We start from the raw sequence: 18,268 nt of genomic DNA, 5'->3' as shown, positions 1-18,268 counted from the left end.
TTTCTTTCTGTAAATATTTACTACTTTTCTGTATGTCCATTTTTACTTCACTGTACTGGCTCACTTTAAATTCATGCAGAATTAAACATTTGTTATTATTTACACAATACTTAAGAGCAAGTTCTGTTTTTCAATAAAGTCAAGGCAGCAGTGGAAAGAACACTGGAGGTGAGAGTGTGAATGAGATCCAGGCTAGAGACCAAATTCACACTGTCATGTGTTATGTTGCCACTTACTGTGGATCAGATTACCTTTGTTCAGGCATGAAAACCTTTATGAATTGTGCCATTTGGTTACAGTGAACTCAGACTGACACCTTTATGCCTAGTGATGAAATGTTTTCTTGAGAAGTTTCATGTGCGCTGTTCAGGATCAGCATCATGTGCATGTATCCTTTCATCTTTGTTGTCTCCAATGTGAGAATTCCAATAAAGTAAGCGCACTGTCTGGATGTATAGATGGAGACCATCTGAAAAAATCTGAAGAGTAAATACAAACTATAAAACAGCACGTACGTTAAAGGACACATGAACACAGCAAACCATTGTTTTGCCAAGCAGAAATGATAAATTCTGTGAAAACATATTATGTAAATTAAAGTGACAACTTACATTTCTGAATGTATTGTCTTCATAGAATTCTTAAACAATTATTGTAAAGACTTATAAAGTTGCTTTATAAATTAGGATTTTGAACGCAACATAAAAAATAAATTTGACAATTTTACCATTACATTGAAAATTTGATTCAAAATCCAGTTAGCTATTGAAATGGCTATTATCTTTTCTCTTTGTTGCATTTCATTCAGACGTTTGCAGCTCTGACATTACTCTTGTTCCTGACTCCATGCCTCAATCTCTGCATCACAAAATGCTCACTGAGTCTTATCCTTAGGCTCCATATATATATATATATATCGGATATCCATATATCGGATCAAAGCGACTCTTGCACCTGTTTAAATAAGAACAGAAGTTTAGTGATGTTTCGTAACATGCTCTCTTTCAACCTCAGTTTACCTGCAGTGCTAACAAGTAAAAGGGCGACAAAATTTTGTCTCTCTCCCTGTTTGCTTTTCTTTCCATTCTTTTGTTCTATTTTTCAAACTCATTACTGCTGCAGGACAAGACCCTCCCATCGTGTTTTATATTCCCCCCTGATTTTACTCTTTTTTTCATCCCTCTTTCCTGTTGTCTTCCTTTGTTCTTTTAACTTATTCTCTACTAGTAGCGGCCAGCTTGCTTCTACTCGCGATAGAGCGCCACATACCCGTGCCTTGTCAAGACCTGCGAGACAACTTGCCCCAACATTTCAAACGAGAATTGGACTCGTGGAATTTTCTCGAGCGCAGATGATATATAATTCATGTCGGGGTGTGAGAGAGGTGTCAACGTGTCAGGCGATTGAAGAAATGTAAAAGTGGGCTGTTTACTGGTCGAGAGACACTTGCTTTTTTCCTTCTTCTCTTCTGTGATTTTCTTGCCTCTCAGAGTAGGAGAGCGGGCTGGATCAAAAAGCCGACTGCCTGTCCGGCAGTGATGCACGAGTAGCCGCACTAATCAAAGAAATGTCAGGAGCAATGTATTTTCGTCGTTTTCTCTAGGAAAGAATATCCCCCTGTTTTAATTATTCATCTGCATCAATTAATTATGGACAGTTGCTTGTCTAGCATGCTGCGCACAAACACATGCTCGCCAATACATTACATTACAAGTCTCGCTCTGTAGCTCAACATTGATCCATTGTTGTGTAGGTTATTTATTACAGGGTTTTCGTGATGCTTTAACTCAACTGTAATTATACATTTCTGCAGATCAAGATGAATTTTGCCTCGTTAAAGCGTATTAGATGCTACTTTTATATGTATTAATTATTGGTTTCTTTTAATCATGTGACTTTCAAGGCGATGCGCACATTGCAACACAATGTACTTGCCAGTTCTGGTCTAAAACGAGCTTTGTAAAAACACATCTGTTTCCAGCAGTTATCTATTCTTTTCATTTTAGATAACATAAAATAAAAAATGACTGTACAGTGATTGCTGGTTATCAATCAGACTTAATATTGTTAAAGGGTTAATTCACTCAATAATGAAAATTCTGTCATCATTTAAACTTGTATACATTTCTGTGTTCTGTTAAACAAGAAGAAAGATATTTGTAAGAATGTTAGCAATTTTCGGTTCTGTGACATCAACCACTACCATAACAAAGTAATTTATACAGGTATGAAATGACCTGAGGCTGAGTAAATGATAAAATAATTATTTTTTTGGGTGAACTGTCACTTTAAATATGAAATTAAAATGAAAAAGTCAAATAAAATGAGAATACAAAAAATACTGTGACCTCATTGCTGGTTAATCATAATAATTTTCATATTATCATATATAAGACTTGATAAAATCTTAAATAAAAATTCAAATAAAATAATAAAACGACAATTAAGTTAACTAAAAGATTAAATAAAAATACAAAATGAATAAAATAAAATAATGTAAAATAAAATAAAATAAAAATGGATGTCATTTATGGTTAATCATCATTATGATCAAATTAGACTTGATATTGTAAAATATAAAATAAAAATAAAATAAAAAACTACAAATAAGTGAAATTATAAAATGACTGCAACTTCATTGCTGGTTGAATATTAATATTATCAAATTAGACTTGATAGTAAGATCAATGAAATATTACATAAGCCAAAGGAAAATTTTTTTGTAGCCAATTTTCACTCCAAAATGACAGTCCACATAAAATTTGTGTGACATCTCGGGTGTAAGTGCAGTTCAGCAAAAACATATATTTGAGGACTTCGCAGTGAAGAGTTTTCATTATGTGAACACCGAGCAGAGGTCAGGCATCTGTCTGCAAACATCACTCTGGTTTCTACAGAGAGGAGCGAAAGGTCACATTGATTCATTCTTTTATGTTAGTAGTTTGTTTTCGGTCTTTTCCTTTTACAACATGTACATACAATATAATTCTCTGTGTGAATCATTCTTCAGCGTGTTGAAATAGATTGATTCTAATGCGGGCATGCATGTCTAAGGAAGAAGCTTGTTTGTGTAGGTCATCATGTTCTCTCATAGATTCTTTATGAATATGTACAGATGTGTGTGTAAAGGTCTGTTCTGAGTAAACATATTTCTCCGTTCTGAGTGAAGTGTTTGGTGAGTCTGTATCGCAAAAGTAGTGAAACTATTGCGGTTTTATAAACCCTGACTTCATAGAAATCGCAACATAATACTTCTCTTTAGAGCTCAAACATAATAGTTAAGACCTTTGTATCGTATCGAGATTCAGGGTAGATGGCATACAGTATTACACAAGCCTGTTTGGGTTAAAAACAGATGGATTCACCCTCATGTCTTCTGCAGAACACAAAAAATATTTTGAAGAATGTTGGTTAACAAATAACTTTACACCCCCATTGACTTTGATTGTAGAGACGCAAAACCTCTGTGAAATTTCTCAAAATATCTTCTTTTGTGTTCCACAGAAATAAAGAGTCATATATAGGTTTTGCATGACATGAGGGTGAATAAATGAGAATCTTTATTTTGTGGTGAACCATGCCTTTATATCTTACAGCCCTGTTTCAGTTTGCATCAGATTCAATATGGTATCACTCCCAACTAAGATCAATAATTACGTTACAGCTAAATGTTGTTTCCATTTTACGTTTTCCTAAAAGTCATGGTGGCTGCTAAAGGTCGTCCAGCAGCTGTGAAAAAAGAGCTTCCTAAAGGTACATTTAAGGACTGCTGTGAATTACTTGAAATTATGTCTAAGAGTCCTCAAGACGGAGATGGAGAAAGTTCTTGGACTTCAAAAGACCAAAACATATTTTTTAGCCCAATCCTTCTTACCTCAGAAGCTTCTTGAAGGTTTCAGCTTGGGTTGTTTAATAATTACAATGTACCGACGAGACAGTATGTAATGGCCAGCAATCAGTGAAGGCTCTGCAATTACGGACCAAGGAAAAGTACTAAGCAAGACACATTGGCCTAGACACGTAACACTAGCTGAAATTATAACAGGAAGAAAAATCTTGAAATGTTGTTCTATTTTTGTGATAATTTTTCCAAAGCCAAATCACACCAGGTTATATTTCCAGAGCATCGTGGGAATGTTTTGTTAAAGCCAAGATTCAAATTATTTCAACATTTACTCACTGTCATGTGCAGAGCACATGAAAAGATATTTTGAAGAATGTTGGTGCACCAACAACATTGGGGTCCCATTGACTTCCTTTGTATATACACGACCACAGAGACATTTCTCAAAATATCTTCTTATGTGTTAAACAGAAGTCAGGTTTTGAAAGGCATGTTGGTGAACAAATGATGACAACATTTTTATTTTTTGGGTGAGCTGTCCCTTTAAGGTATTGTTTTCTGGGTTGCTGTACACGGACTCAAGTTGTATCGTTCTCTTTCTTCACAGCTACCTCATCCCTTAACTCACAGCTCCAGCATCTCCAACAACTCCAGCAGCTTCAGCATCACCAGCAACAGCATCATCATCAGCAGCAGCAACAACAGCAGCAGCAGCGTGAACGAGAACAACGCGAGCGAGACCAACAGCAACGAGAAAGAGAACAACAGCAGCAGCAGCAGCAGCTCTGCGGCCCGACGCATCTCCAGCCACCCAGTCACCGTCAGCTCACTCCACCCATCCATTCACAAGGGTCTGGACCATCTGCAGGCTCCGGATGTACCTCCACCAATCATAGCTCAGCTCAGCCTCCGCAGTCTCCGCCCAATCACAGGCAAAACCAATCACCAGCTCGTAGCTTACCGTCACCTGTCACGCCTCCTCTGCCACTACAGGTAAGATTTCCATTTCCATTTTTAAAAACATTTGACCATTTATCCTTGAGCAGACTTCCTTTATATGAAGGCCTGTTTTTTACTTTCCAAATTAGACATGAAATTGCACGACAAGCAATTTCTGGTGTTGACAATAGCTGCTCACTATAGTTGCAGAATGATTTTTGGGAGGGATACTTTTCTTTCATAAAGCATTTGATTGGGCGAACCTCAATATTTTTCATTCACCTTCATAGAAAAGAAAGCATGCATATCGGCTCAGAGACAACACTCTTGACTCCAAAGCAAATAGAAATGGACTAAAAGCCCTAAAACTTTAATAAAGCAGCACGCTGCAATTTGGGTGTTCATGATCTGAAAACAGAGAGAGATATATACACAAAAGCTTTAAAACTCATATTCCTCACAGCCGCAGCCAACAACCTTCCGTGCGTTTCTCCTCAGCTGCTTTGACTCTTGTTTACACACTGAACGTGAAGTTATTTAAAGCCGTAATACAAGTTGACTGGCGATGGGAGCCGCTCTGGAGCACCGCATGGCACGGGGGCAGTAGAGACCGATCGACTCAATGTAATGACCCCTAAATATGATGTCGCCTCACTTAAAGAACTCATTCTTTTACATTATTCAACACATGTCTGGAGGAATGGAGCTCCGGAGTGAGACGAGGTCTTAGATGAGAGAATGGGGCAGTAATTCAATTGAATGATTGAATCTGTCTGGGGAAATCTTGGATATTACAAATATTGTTTCTTGGAGGAGGTACTGGTTGGCAAGGCAGTCCATGAAAAGGAATGAAAATTGAAAGTTTATTGTGAAGAATTTGTCCCGGCCATCTTGCTAGCGACAGCAGTAGACTATTATTGGAAATGAAGAGCCGCAGAATATTGAATTATGGGTAATGATGTTTTTGGTGTAACCTGATTTGAAACAATTTTATGATAATCACGTATTGACATGTCCTGAAAATGTAAGGCATATGCAGCAAAAACTATTTCAGCAGATTTGTTTTCAATGTATTTTACCTTTTGCAAATAAGATCTTGCGTTGGGAGATCCACGGCACCATATGTCAGTGATTTAGTTGAATTTATTGAAATTTTATTTGGTTTGCTGTTATTGTCACACAGACTTATACAATTAAACAAACACCACAGATGGCACATATGAATTATTATTGCTTTCGTTAACTTATTAACTTCACAACTGAATAGAAAACTAAATAACAAACACAGACCATCCAAAATGACATAATTCATAATGCTGCACGTAGGCCTGTCTGTCTTTCTCTTCTGCGTCTGGCTGTCTCCGTCGGTCACTAATAACACGCCCTCCTCCCAATATGTCCCAGTGGTTTCCATTTTAGGATGAGAGAGGCCAGGGTCGCCTCTCTGCCTTTCCCCGCATTCATCAGCGTCACAGTCCTTATTGCTCTGTGCTGTACCTCAACCTTGTTCCCCTTCCCCCTTATTATGTCTGCCATCAGTTTAGCCATTTATTTCACCTTCTGTCTCTCTTCCCGCTCCAGCTGGACCCTGTGGGGTGACCCATGCCTAATGGTCTCCAGAGCCCAGAACTGGTAGTTTCTAAGGGATTCCTTAGGAATGGCCAGGCATTCCATATATTTCTTCATTTACAGTTGATGCCCACCTGATTCTGTTTGTCAAGTTACCATCAAGACTGATATAGAGTAAATGAGGGTGTGACAATGAGGCCTGTAAAAGCAAACTTGATCCATGATGTAGTCAGGAACAGCTACCTGTGCTTACAGGTCTATGTTTTTTAATCAAAGGTCTTGTATTTGAGCATCTGTCAGACTGTACTGCGCTATACATTATTTTGCATTTTACAAGGGTACTTACATGGATTAACAAAGATGGAAGTGAAAATGTTTGGTAGGGACAATGGTTAAAAATATACAGTTTGGGGGTCATTATACAAAAATATTAGACTGTAGAATGCCATGAGGTTAGTATCAAATTTGTAATGCAGTATGTAATGCTGATTTGGAAAAAATTAAGAGATATAGTTTTTCTAAATAGTTTTTAGGTAAATCATATTTTTTGGCATTCTTTGAACTACTGACAACATTTCTCCCATATTTCAATTCATAATATTGCCATTTGTTTGTATATATTTGCATATATTGTAAATATTGTTTAAAGGTCATTAAACGTCCAGTGTTTAATTCTTTGGAGGATCTATTGACATAAATGCAATTTAAAATACATAACTATGTCTTTAGAGGTGTTTAAAGACCGACCTTTCATGAAGCATTACATTTTTATTATCTTAGAATGAGCTTATTCTATCTACATACAACACGGGTCCCCTTGCATGAAATTCGCCATGTTGTTTCTACAGTAGCTCTAAACAGACAAACTGCTCTACAGAGAGTGTTTTGTAAATACGTTATCTCTTTCAGCAAAGAAACGTGAACGGGACGGCATCTTTGTCCTGTGAGTGCCTCTGTAGTGCTTCGAAAGGGAGGGGGGAATGAGCGGTTGACAATTCACAACTTTACCCCAGACGGCGCTATAATTTCCACATTGCTTCTTTAAATGAATAGTTAGAAAATATATTTCTGATGAAATAACTAAGCTTTCATTCATATTGACATTCTTACAGTCTTTGATAGTTACTGTTAGGTGACTTTGTCACTCCTAAAGATCTGAATTTAACAGAAAATTGCCCCAGACCATACACAACGGTCTCCTACATTTTCAAATGTAAAAAGAGTGAGAAAGTTTTTTAAGAAGTTTTTTTACAAGATTTCTAGTCTTAACCACTTTCTCATTGGGATCATTAAAAACCCTTTTCAATGAATACATTGGTCTCCTGTTAATGTAATTTCTTTAGAGTAGACAGGTAAAAGTTTGCACATTCCTCGGTTTGGGCAAAACTGCAATCTTGGGGGGACACTTACCGTTGTGTTAGGTGAGCTTATCTACGGGTTTTTAGGCTGCACTGTCTGGTTTCTCTATCCCGGAGGTATGTGATTAAATTTACAGCTAAGAATCACTGTGCAGCCCTCTTGTAAATCCAAAGAGAGAGAGAGCGGCACCAGAGACCACAGCGTCATTACCAACCCTTCACTGTGTGTGAGAGGTGTGCATTGTGTGTGTCTGTCAGAAGAGGACTGAAGTTCCCTCTTCGTGGGGGTCCACATTACCACTTAAGCAATGTGATTGTGTGTGTGTGGCAGGGCCGGCTCTCCTGAGGGTCTGGAGTCCATAATTGGGCTTATGTCTGCGTTTGACTGAGAAAGTTACAGCAGGCTTCACCAGAGCGCTGTTACTGGCCTTCAGGGACAGCGGCGGTTAGACACGGCGAACGGCTAAAGAATTTTGGGAATGTGTATTTCCAGGTTCTGTCATAATTACACCTTCTGGTCACACAGGTACCACCCCAACCTCTCTGTCTTCCTTTCTCCCCATTTTTCTTTTTGGGTGTAATCATTCTGAAAGGCCAGACAGGTCTCCTATTATCAGAAGACACCTAAAGGCCCAGATAGAGGCCTTCTGTACCCGAACTGACAACATGACAGTGAGTTAGCATCCCACTCTGATAATACCACAGTCAGCGTGTCCAAAGTGCTTACCGCCTTCTCTCTCCCTCCGTCCCTCTCTCTTGTTATTGCTTTTTCTTTATTTGGTCAAAAGTTCAGACAGGAGTTTTTTGTAGGCGCCTGACCCTCAGTTCCTTTTCAGCCGGATGAATAAAGTTTAGGATTTTTCCAGTGAGACTCTGCTGCATGTTGCCTCCAGCCGCACAAACTGACTTTTGTAGCTCAACTGGTAGAGTAATCTCGAGTAGTGTCAAGGTCATGGGTTTGAGGCCCAGGGAATGCATGGCAATATACAGGTATCCTCTATAACGTAACATAAAACCATGATTTATTGATATCATATTAATGTATGATAATATCGTAAATAATAATGCACCCGTTTAATGTTAAGCCACAATGATTACAAACGCTCTTTCCAAACCTTACGCTAGAATTGTAAGTGATTTGTTTGCCAAAAAAAGAGAAAACACAAAACAAACAAAATTCAAGATGAATTGATAACATTATTTGTTCATAAAAACAAACCCATGTAAATAAATATTGTGATAAGACTGTTACCTCGAATAATGTTTTGTCACTGTAACAGCGAAGTGGAACATGTGATATCGTGATAACCCCATTACAAAATAAAACAATATTTCCAGAGAAAGTCTTAAAGTTAGTGTTGTTATACCATCACAATCTCACGACAAATACGTCACTATTAAACGAGGTGCCTTATTTTGGCTAATTTGCATGAATAATTATTATAATATTATAAATATTTCAAAACATTCTTGAATTACAACCATTTGAAAGGCCCAGTGTGTAATTTTTGGGATGATCTAATGATAGAAATGCAATATAATATACATTGCTATACCCTCAGAGGTGTATAAAGAGCTTACAGAATGAAGCGTTATGTTTTTATTACCTTAGAATGAGCTAATTCTAAAGCGAGAGGGAGGGGTTGCAGTTCGCAAACTTGCCGCTACATTTCACTGACTGCGCCTTTACGTTTGGTTTGTGCATTTTCATGTGCATTCTCAATCCATTTTGTGACAGTTAAAAGGTTAAAACCTCTCCCACCCATCTCCCAATCTGTATGTGAAAAACTGCTTTTCTTTTACCGGACCCAAACCGTTCTTTAAGAGCAGCTGTAGACAGATGTACGGGCATTAAAAGACAATCATAGGCGAGGTTGAGTCCGCGCTGTTGTGATGACAACCAGACGGTGGAGATTATGAAATTTGTCTAAGTGTGTTAATTGGCTGATTAGCGGGCGGCTGGATTTGCAGGTGCTGATGGATGGGAGCGACGGGGGTTTTTCCACGCTAAGGATACTCAGGGATTTGGGAGGGGGGGTGTCTGCTCAGTGGGCAAGCCGGTTACACCGGAATTGATCTTAATTAGATCTGAGAGACCTGCCACAGCAGAATGGTCACAGCGATTAAAATGAAAAACAGGAGAAATTACTGATCAAATTAATCATAATGTCAGCCTACAGCTGTAGGTCTGCTGTAATTTGCCACTCCACTGGCTTACATCAGCTCTGAGCCACACGCGCACACATCACACACACACACGCGCTCGTTGGTCTGTGGCAAAGAGAGAGAGGGAACCAGGGCATACCGTCCACACACCGTCCACACGCACATCTACATAGGCACATATACACACATGCACACTGAGAAGATAAGAAAATAAAATAACATAATTAAAATTAAACTGGCTATGTACAAAATGTCCAAGCAGAAGCTATGACCGGTGAAACACACGTTGTTTTTCACAGCCCTAATATTCACATTTTTTTTAAACAAAAAGATGTACAGATGCCTTCATCAGACATACGCGCCTGGCCTGGAGTTAACTTCCAGTCTGTTTCTGGTTTTAATATTCCATTTTATATTAATTTCTATTAGTATTTTATTTGTATATTAATTGTATTAAATTCAATTAAAACTATTCAACAGTTACTGAGCATTTGTGAAGTTTGGGCCACATAACGTTAGACAGAGAGACTGACTGAGGTACATCTGTTGTCGGACTTTCACAGGGGGTCGGGAACCTTTTTAACCAAAGAGCCATTTTTCGAGTTTTGCTTAATTCATTTTTGCAAAAGAGCCATTGCAGAAACTACTATTTTATGTATATATTACTAATATATATATATATATATATATATATATATATATATATATATATATATATAATGACTTCAATACTAATAACTTGATTTATGTCCACAGACTACAGTCTCTCTTATGGTCCCAGTGTGGTTCAATTGTTCTTTTCCTTTGATAGGATAACATATCCGCAGACAAAATCAGTGAAACAAAAGAAACAGCGCATACATCTGGGGCTCCAAAAAATGATTTCCATTACTTATAAACAACATACAGGTTTAGATTAGGCCTCCATTACATTAAACTTAATTATGTCTCGCATATAACAATATGAAAAGTGCACGTTCCTATGGTAATGATACTCACAAAATACTGCATATGTGTCTTCTGACTTTGCATTAGGTATGTCCGAATTCTTGAAATGCTGCAGACCGATCTGCGAATGTATGACATCAGAGTACTGAGAGCTCTGCTCTCTGCGCAACCTCCGCAACACCTGTGGAAGCGAACATAACTAGCATCTTGCTAACAACCTAAAAGCGAAATAAGTCCTCAACTTCTGAGCTATAACATTTGCCATTATCTTTCCCTCACATCAAAACCCATTTGACCTCTACCCCCCTCCATGACTTGTTCACCCTTGTTGTCTTTTTACTTTTGCTAAAGGCCTCCAGTCAGCTGCACCTCAAGTCACCCCATTTTTCACCCCCACTTTCCTTCCGCTTCTCTCTCGGCCCATCACTCTGAGATACACCCCTCCTGATGTACTGATGTGCCACAGGAGACTCAGGCCCAGGAGTGCTGCAATTATGACGGCCTCCTCTACTCCCTCCTTCCCTAGCTGATCCTTTTTCTCTCTCTCTGTCCATTCTCCATCATTCCCCAGCAATCAGCCATCATTACAGCGCGCTTCTGAAACCCCATCCCTGCCAAGGTCAGGCACCCTTCCAACACATATATGCTCAGACACGCACACGGTGCTGTTTTTGTCTCTTCCAGGGGCTCCATAAGAACGTACCATCTCCAGTCCATAAAGTGATCCACTTTTCAACAGCCCGCCCTTGAATTTCTCCCTTATCATTATTTATTTGACTCTTATTGAAAAGCAAGGGCTTCGTTTTCACTGATTTGATGTCTAAAAAGCATTATTCGGGTTGTTTTATATATTATTTATATACAGAAAAATATAACAAAAATTGAATTTATCATTGAAATGTTACACAAAATGTTCTCAAAAGTAGCAATTTCAATTGGCCGTTGCTACAGTATGTTGATATAGACCACTTTAGAAAACAAACAACGCTGCACCAAAATAACTTCCTGTTTCTGTTTTTTTAAAGTCACCATGTTTTACATACTGTAGTGTCGCCGTGATTATGATAAATTATTTATCCGTTCACACAATTACAATTCAAGCTCATTTTCCCTCTCAATAAAAACATGACGTTAGCAACAAAAGGCCTGGCATTCAAATCTCCCACCATTTTGTTTGCAACGCCCAATTTACAACAAACCAATCAAAACGAGAAGTGTTAAATAAATCCCCGCCCTACAATTTCAGAAGCCGTTGCACTCGGACATACGTCACAATACAAAAAAAGAATTCAATCGCAACTTCCGTTTCATGGTGACTTTAAACTGCACAAACATTTGACCAAAATACAACCAACAACATTTATAACCAAAACAAAATGTTGAGAGAAAATCTTTCAATGAAGACTATTTTATGTGGAAAATGTGAAAAAGTTTTAACCGAAAGTGCTTCTGGACCAGTGTTTACATCTTGCACAGCGGTCTGTACAGTACATCATTTCCGGCAACTGCTCAACAGTTTATCTTATGCCAAAGACATTATTTCAAGATTCAATAAACATACAGAAAATTGGATCAAATTAAATTGTTGAATATTCGTATCAATAAACATTTGACCGATCACTTCCTGCTAGCAGGAAGTTCTATTACAAAATGACTTCTCCTAGTCATTTTGCCAAAAAAGTATCTAAGCCCTGTCCTGTAGTCATCTCTTTTTTTGTCATATCTTTATTCCTCTTTCTCTCCCACTGTCTTTCTCCCTCTCTCTCTCTCTCTCTCTCTCTCTCTCTCGCATTAATGCAGACCAATAGCCAGCCCTTCTTAAGTAGGCAGAAAATTGCCTTACATAACAAACTTCACTATATGAAAATACAAATGTGCACTGGTGACTGAAGCAGAAAATAAGACTATTGCCCATCAACAGCAGCACGACGGATGGTATGAATAATTATAAAGCATGTGATGCAGTCAGTGAGGAAAATCTGGGCGCTGAAAGCAAAGCAACTTTTTATTTACCGAAAATGAGGGATTATTTTCAGGAAGAGATCGAGGAAGGGCACTGGAGCCTGCAGTAAGACACCTACAGTAGTAAAGAATGAATGTTTAAAAGACTTGAAATTGGACATCCGGATGTGAGTTTTGATAAAAGATTTGTCAGTTAAATGAGTCGGTTGTTTATATTACTAAAGATGTACCAAAACAAAATGTCTTCACCGATACGATAGCCGATTGTTCAGAGTGATCCCTGCTGGCACCAATACCGATTATAAAGATTAAATTAATATTTCATAACTTTCTTCATGGTATTATTTCATATATCGGCTGTCAACATTGAACATCAAACTGGTGATGTTTCTTAACGTTTTCTAAATAAAGATCACTTTTCCTGTCCTATTTTGATTGACAGGATACATCGCCCTGATCATCGGCTGGTTATGAACTATCAATATTGTAAAAAATTGGTCGGTACCGATTATTGGCCAATATAGCAGTGCATCTATATTACTCTTCAATGTGCATGCAATGTGCAAATATTTTATCTGAATTTGAGATGGAAGAAGCAAAATTAATGCTGATTTGAAATATAGATGGGCCTGTTCATATTGCCATTCGGTTTGGGAGATTTTGGATGTTCCTCAAAGTTTCCTGGCCACATCTTTCTCATTTAATTTCTGGTACAAATTTGTTTTTCTGGTTTCTTTACAGTAAATATAATAGCACATTATAGAAAGATAACAACATAATTGTAAAAAATAGATGTCTATTGCACTTGTTAAGATCTTTCTGACCCCTTTAAACTGCCCGGAAAACACAGACAAGGTCTGTTCAAAACCGCATCCTGTCGTCCATTCATCACTCCGCTTATAGACACTCTGTGCATGTGTTAAATTTTGTTTCTGAGAATTTGCATGTGTTCTCGAGAGCGTACGCGGCTGTACATAAACTTGTGGATTTGTGTGTGTGTGTTATTGATCGGACCTCTGACCGCATCATAGCCACAGAGGCCTGCTCGCTCATCATTAATCTCTCCGCTCTGAGTTCTCAAATGGCAGCTGGCAGCCCCGGCTCCAAAGCCGACCATTTCTCTTCATTAGCCCGGCTCACTGCGAGACGCCACGCAGAGGAGTAATCATTTACCATTATTCTAGTTATGAAATTCGCACACAGCCGACGCCAGGCTTTATTGGATAGAGGCCATCAAAAGATCACCAGCCATTGATTAAGGCAATATTAAAGTCATTCAAATGTTGGATTTGTATGTCAGACAACAGCAGGTGAAAAGAGATGGCATTCTGTTCAAATGCCGGGGAGGAAAATTTGACATGATGTATTAAAAGAGTTAAAGTTTCCTTCAATTGAGTCACACTGTGCCGTGTCTCCTTTTAGATTAGGACAAGCTGTATTTTGCGCTCAGTCATTTAAAGACAAATAGCCATTGATCAGTTTGCATTTTTATTATTTTTCTCAGTTTTTTTATTACAGGAAATTACAGTGGAGATTAAAATTTGATGGATACTAGGTCTCTGGTGGCCATTGAAAATGCAATATAAACTTTTCATAAAACCGATGCTCTGTTAAACTATTCGTTTTCCAACATCCACAGATCTACCAGGAGAGTATGGCCTGAAATCATGTATCATTTTATCACAAACTTTGTACGGAGAAAACTATATCTATAACACTGCGGTCAGGATTTTTCCTTGAAAATTTAGTTTTGCAGCAAACATGTTAAATCAATCACGTAGGAATGTGTCCAAAACTTTTATGGTAATATATCAACAGGAAAAATGATCAAACATGGAATTTATAAGTAAAAAAATGTATATTTATTGAAACCGTCCCGCAGGCTACTCTATGCACCGCCTCATTGCACCAAAAATAGAGCAAAGATGACTGATGTGTTAAAATTCCTGTATAGATTTTAAGGACCACGATTATGGTATTAGAGAAAAAAGATTTTTTATATAATGACACGGAAAGCAGTTAATTATGATTGGAGTTAATGAGTCACATGATTGACGGTCAGCTCCATGCAGTCCATCAGACCTTTATAGGTACATTTGTCATTTATTTCCTCTTTCTATCCTGTGTCATTTGCATTTGGCCCATTATACGAGACCCCTCTTGCCCCCTCTCTTCCCAACAGTTGTGCTTTTTATCTGATGAAGTGCAGCATTTTAAACGGCTCACGCGTGTGCCAGAAGAGGTGGCCACGGTTTGGAGGGCAATGCATCATGGGAGGGCTGAACCAACTTAGCATAGCTTCTGCAGCTTTACGATGTCGCTTGTCTCTTTTCCTATTCAATCTTTTACACTCGCACCTATTCTTCCCATGAGTCTGTATATTTCTCTTATTCTCTCAAATATGTATTTATTTTTCAATGGGAAGGTGAAATGGGGCTGCGTAAGCAGCGTCAGTGGTGTGAGAAGAGTCCAGGTGATGGGCTCAGTGGGTCCGACAGGGGAGCGGAGGTGTTTGGGACGGTCTAATGGTGTTTTGATGTACCCGGGCAAAGGGGAGGCTCCAGACTGGGGAACATGGGAGAAAGAGAGAGCTTTTTTGACGGAGGTAGCATAAGGTCTGGGTGTGACGCTGGGGAGGCCGTGAGCATGCTCAGATGTGTCACTTCTGATTATGTCCACTCTCCATAATGGGAAAAAACGAGAAATAGAGGGGGCGAGGGAGGAAAGAAGAAAGGGTGAAATGGAGGTGTGATTGACAGAGGAATTGCTATGATGCAAAGATGTTTTCTTCCCTGTGTTTTAGATGTTTAAAATCGGTCTGTGGCAGAGCCATTGTCTTTCCTAACATTTAAGTCAACCCGAGCACTGAAATAAATTGGTTTCTTCCTCAGAAACATACTGTACTGTTTATAATGTATAACCGCAAAAAAAATGAAAAGATAACATTCCAAATGTATTCAGCTTTTCTAGATGTATTGTGGCCAGTCCAGTCGAAACCTCGGTAGTGACATAAAGACTGACAAGATACATGAAAACTAATCAAATTTCTGGTTATCACATCATTGTAAATACATGTTACAATTAAAAAAAACTAAAAATAATTAAGAAATTTCTTCCGCAGATGTTTAAAATGATATATACCATGAAGTCTTATAATCTTAGACAACTCAGCTTTCCTTAAGTAGGCTAAATATTGCTTGGTTTTAGGTGGCTTGACTATATTTACAAAAACACTAAATTGGGATTGCTGCATAATGGTCCAGTCGTAAGATCATAGTAAACTTTTGACTTTCTGCTAATAAATGCTTTGAGCTAGAGCTGTCAACGTTAACGCATGGGGTTCATTTTTTTCAGATTGATTTTGAATTCACGGTACGCGACAGTCGCGATTGTCCAGTTCATTTTCAAAGGGAAACATGGTAAGCGTCTCACTGCAGTAAGGGGCAAGAAATGAATAAAGAAAATAAAGAAATTAATCTTTCTGTGAAGCCACATCGGCAAGTCATCATTTGATGCATTACATTATATAATCGCACTCTTATTTGTGTACAGGCTTTTAAACACCTAAAGTGTGATTTGAAGTTGCTTAGATAGACAGCTTCTAGCGGTGGGACGCGCCAAAACGCAACGCGAGGTCCAGTCTGCTTTATAGAGTCACCGGCTAAAGGCTGCGTCAGTGAATCTCTGTCAGAATCTGTCAGTCAGCACACCAGAATTAAGTTCTCTTAATGCTTGATTGAATAAAACCACACAAGATAATGCCAGAAAGTCTGTTTTGTCTAGCATTTTCGTAAGCACAGACTTCAGCTTGTTAAAAAAAATCTTAAATGAATGCAAAGAGTCAGATCTGCGTAAAGCAGCAGCTCTTAAAGGGGACCGCCTTCTTAAACTGGCTGCCGTGACTCCGGTCTTTTGTTGCTTTAATGAGAATTCTTCTGTATTTAATTTACAATTTAACATAAAAAGACTGTAAAGTGTTTGAGAACTACTATTCAATTTCTGTACAACTCCTACCTGTTAGACATGAAAGCTCTCAATTATAATGTTGAAAGGATTTAAGTATTGTTAAACTAAATACAAACATTATCAATTTAATATTGACATCAGTTGCAGTACTAATTTCAGAATGTTGGCTTTCATTCATAAAATGATGCTTTTAAAGACATCTGTTGTTTCTACATTATTTGAAGATTAAATGTGAAGTAGAATGTAAACGTATATTTTAAAACATTAATGTTACGTGCGATTAATCGTGATTTTCTTTTTATGGATTGACAACACCACTAAAAAAAATATTTAAAGATGGTGTATGAGTTTTAGCTTGTTCCCCGGTAGTGTAAGCAGGAGTCTTTCCTTTGTGTCTTTCTATTGTATTAGCTCTGAAAGCGTCTGCGTTTGCAGTCTGAACAGAACAGGCAGAAAATGAACTCTTTGAGTGCATTACTTTGATGTCCGAAAGTCCCTCGCCATGGTAACGGCAAGCTGTTTTTCTCTTGTTCTGGAGATTACATGGGTTGTTGCTCCATCTGACCCCGCCGGTCAAACGGCCATTGCAGGCCTCGCAGAACTTAATAGAGTTTAAAATTTACTCACCCACTTTGCCATGGGGTGCAAAGCGTGTGTGACGATTTTTACACCCTCCATCTTTTCTTTCTTTCTTTCCTTCTCTCTTTCGACATCTTAGATGTTTCTCAAAGACAGCAATGATTGTAAAAAACGACATTGCTTTTTTATTTTCATGATTCAGAAAATAACAACCTCAAAGCACAAAAAAATCCTCCAGACATCTTTACCATTTTGGAGATATTTCATTTAAGCTCAGTTAGTTTACTTTTTAAACATATTTACCTCTTCGAGATTTGACACATAGACAAAATTCTCTCAATTACCCTCTTCGACTTCAACCTCCTACGGAAGAAAATAGCAAAAGTAAGGACACACAACCATTTTGCAACATTTACCCAGTTGTTTACCTGCTGTTTCCCGGAAAAAAGGATGCCAGCTGTTTAGATCTACACACACATGCAATCAAAACAAATAGTGGAGCCGTAACGCCATTTCCTGCCTCCCCACACGACTCCAAGTAAAGGCAGCCTGCCGGAAAATCACCTGTTTAGATGACAAACAGCAATCCCCCACAATCCTCACATTCTCCTTCCTGCTGCCCCCAAGTTACAGAGTCCTAATCTGCCCCGCTGCGCTGCCGAGCATTTTATAACGGGCTTAAATATTTTTGATCTCCTCCCAAATTTACACGAATGAACCGATAAACAATATCTGAGGCTATCGGGTTTAAGACTTCTTAATACTGTATAACTGTACTGTGCAGGAATTTCAGCAATGTTGTTTAAGCAATGGTATGATGACCATATATGATTATTTTGTCAGTCTTTTGTACATTGAGTCATTTTGCTAGATGCCGTTAAATTTCATACAGTGGACCTTTAAGGAAAGATTGTGTGGTTTTTAAAACAACTGTTTT

At 38.3% G+C, this 18,268-nt stretch overlaps 1 protein-coding gene across 1 annotated transcript in view; it reads left to right on the top strand.

Moving 5' to 3' along the window:
* pou6f2 (POU class 6 homeobox 2) overlaps positions 1–18,268 on the top strand; it is an 83,793-nt gene that overhangs the window by 39,977 nt on the left and 25,548 nt on the right. Inside the window, exon 4 of the mRNA XM_079447616.1 lies at positions 4,452–4,837. Coding sequence (XP_079303742.1) covers positions 4,452–4,837 — 386 coding nt within the window. The remainder of the gene's footprint in view (positions 1–4,451; positions 4,838–18,268) is intronic.

The sequence above is a fragment of the Barbatula barbatula genome (assembly GCF_947034865.1).
Source record: "Barbatula barbatula genome assembly, chromosome: 23".
NCBI classification, from domain to species: Eukaryota; Metazoa; Chordata; class Actinopteri; order Cypriniformes; family Nemacheilidae; genus Barbatula; species Barbatula barbatula.
Note: the sequence above shows the minus strand (reverse complement) of the source record. Positions and strands in the feature narration are given on the sequence as shown.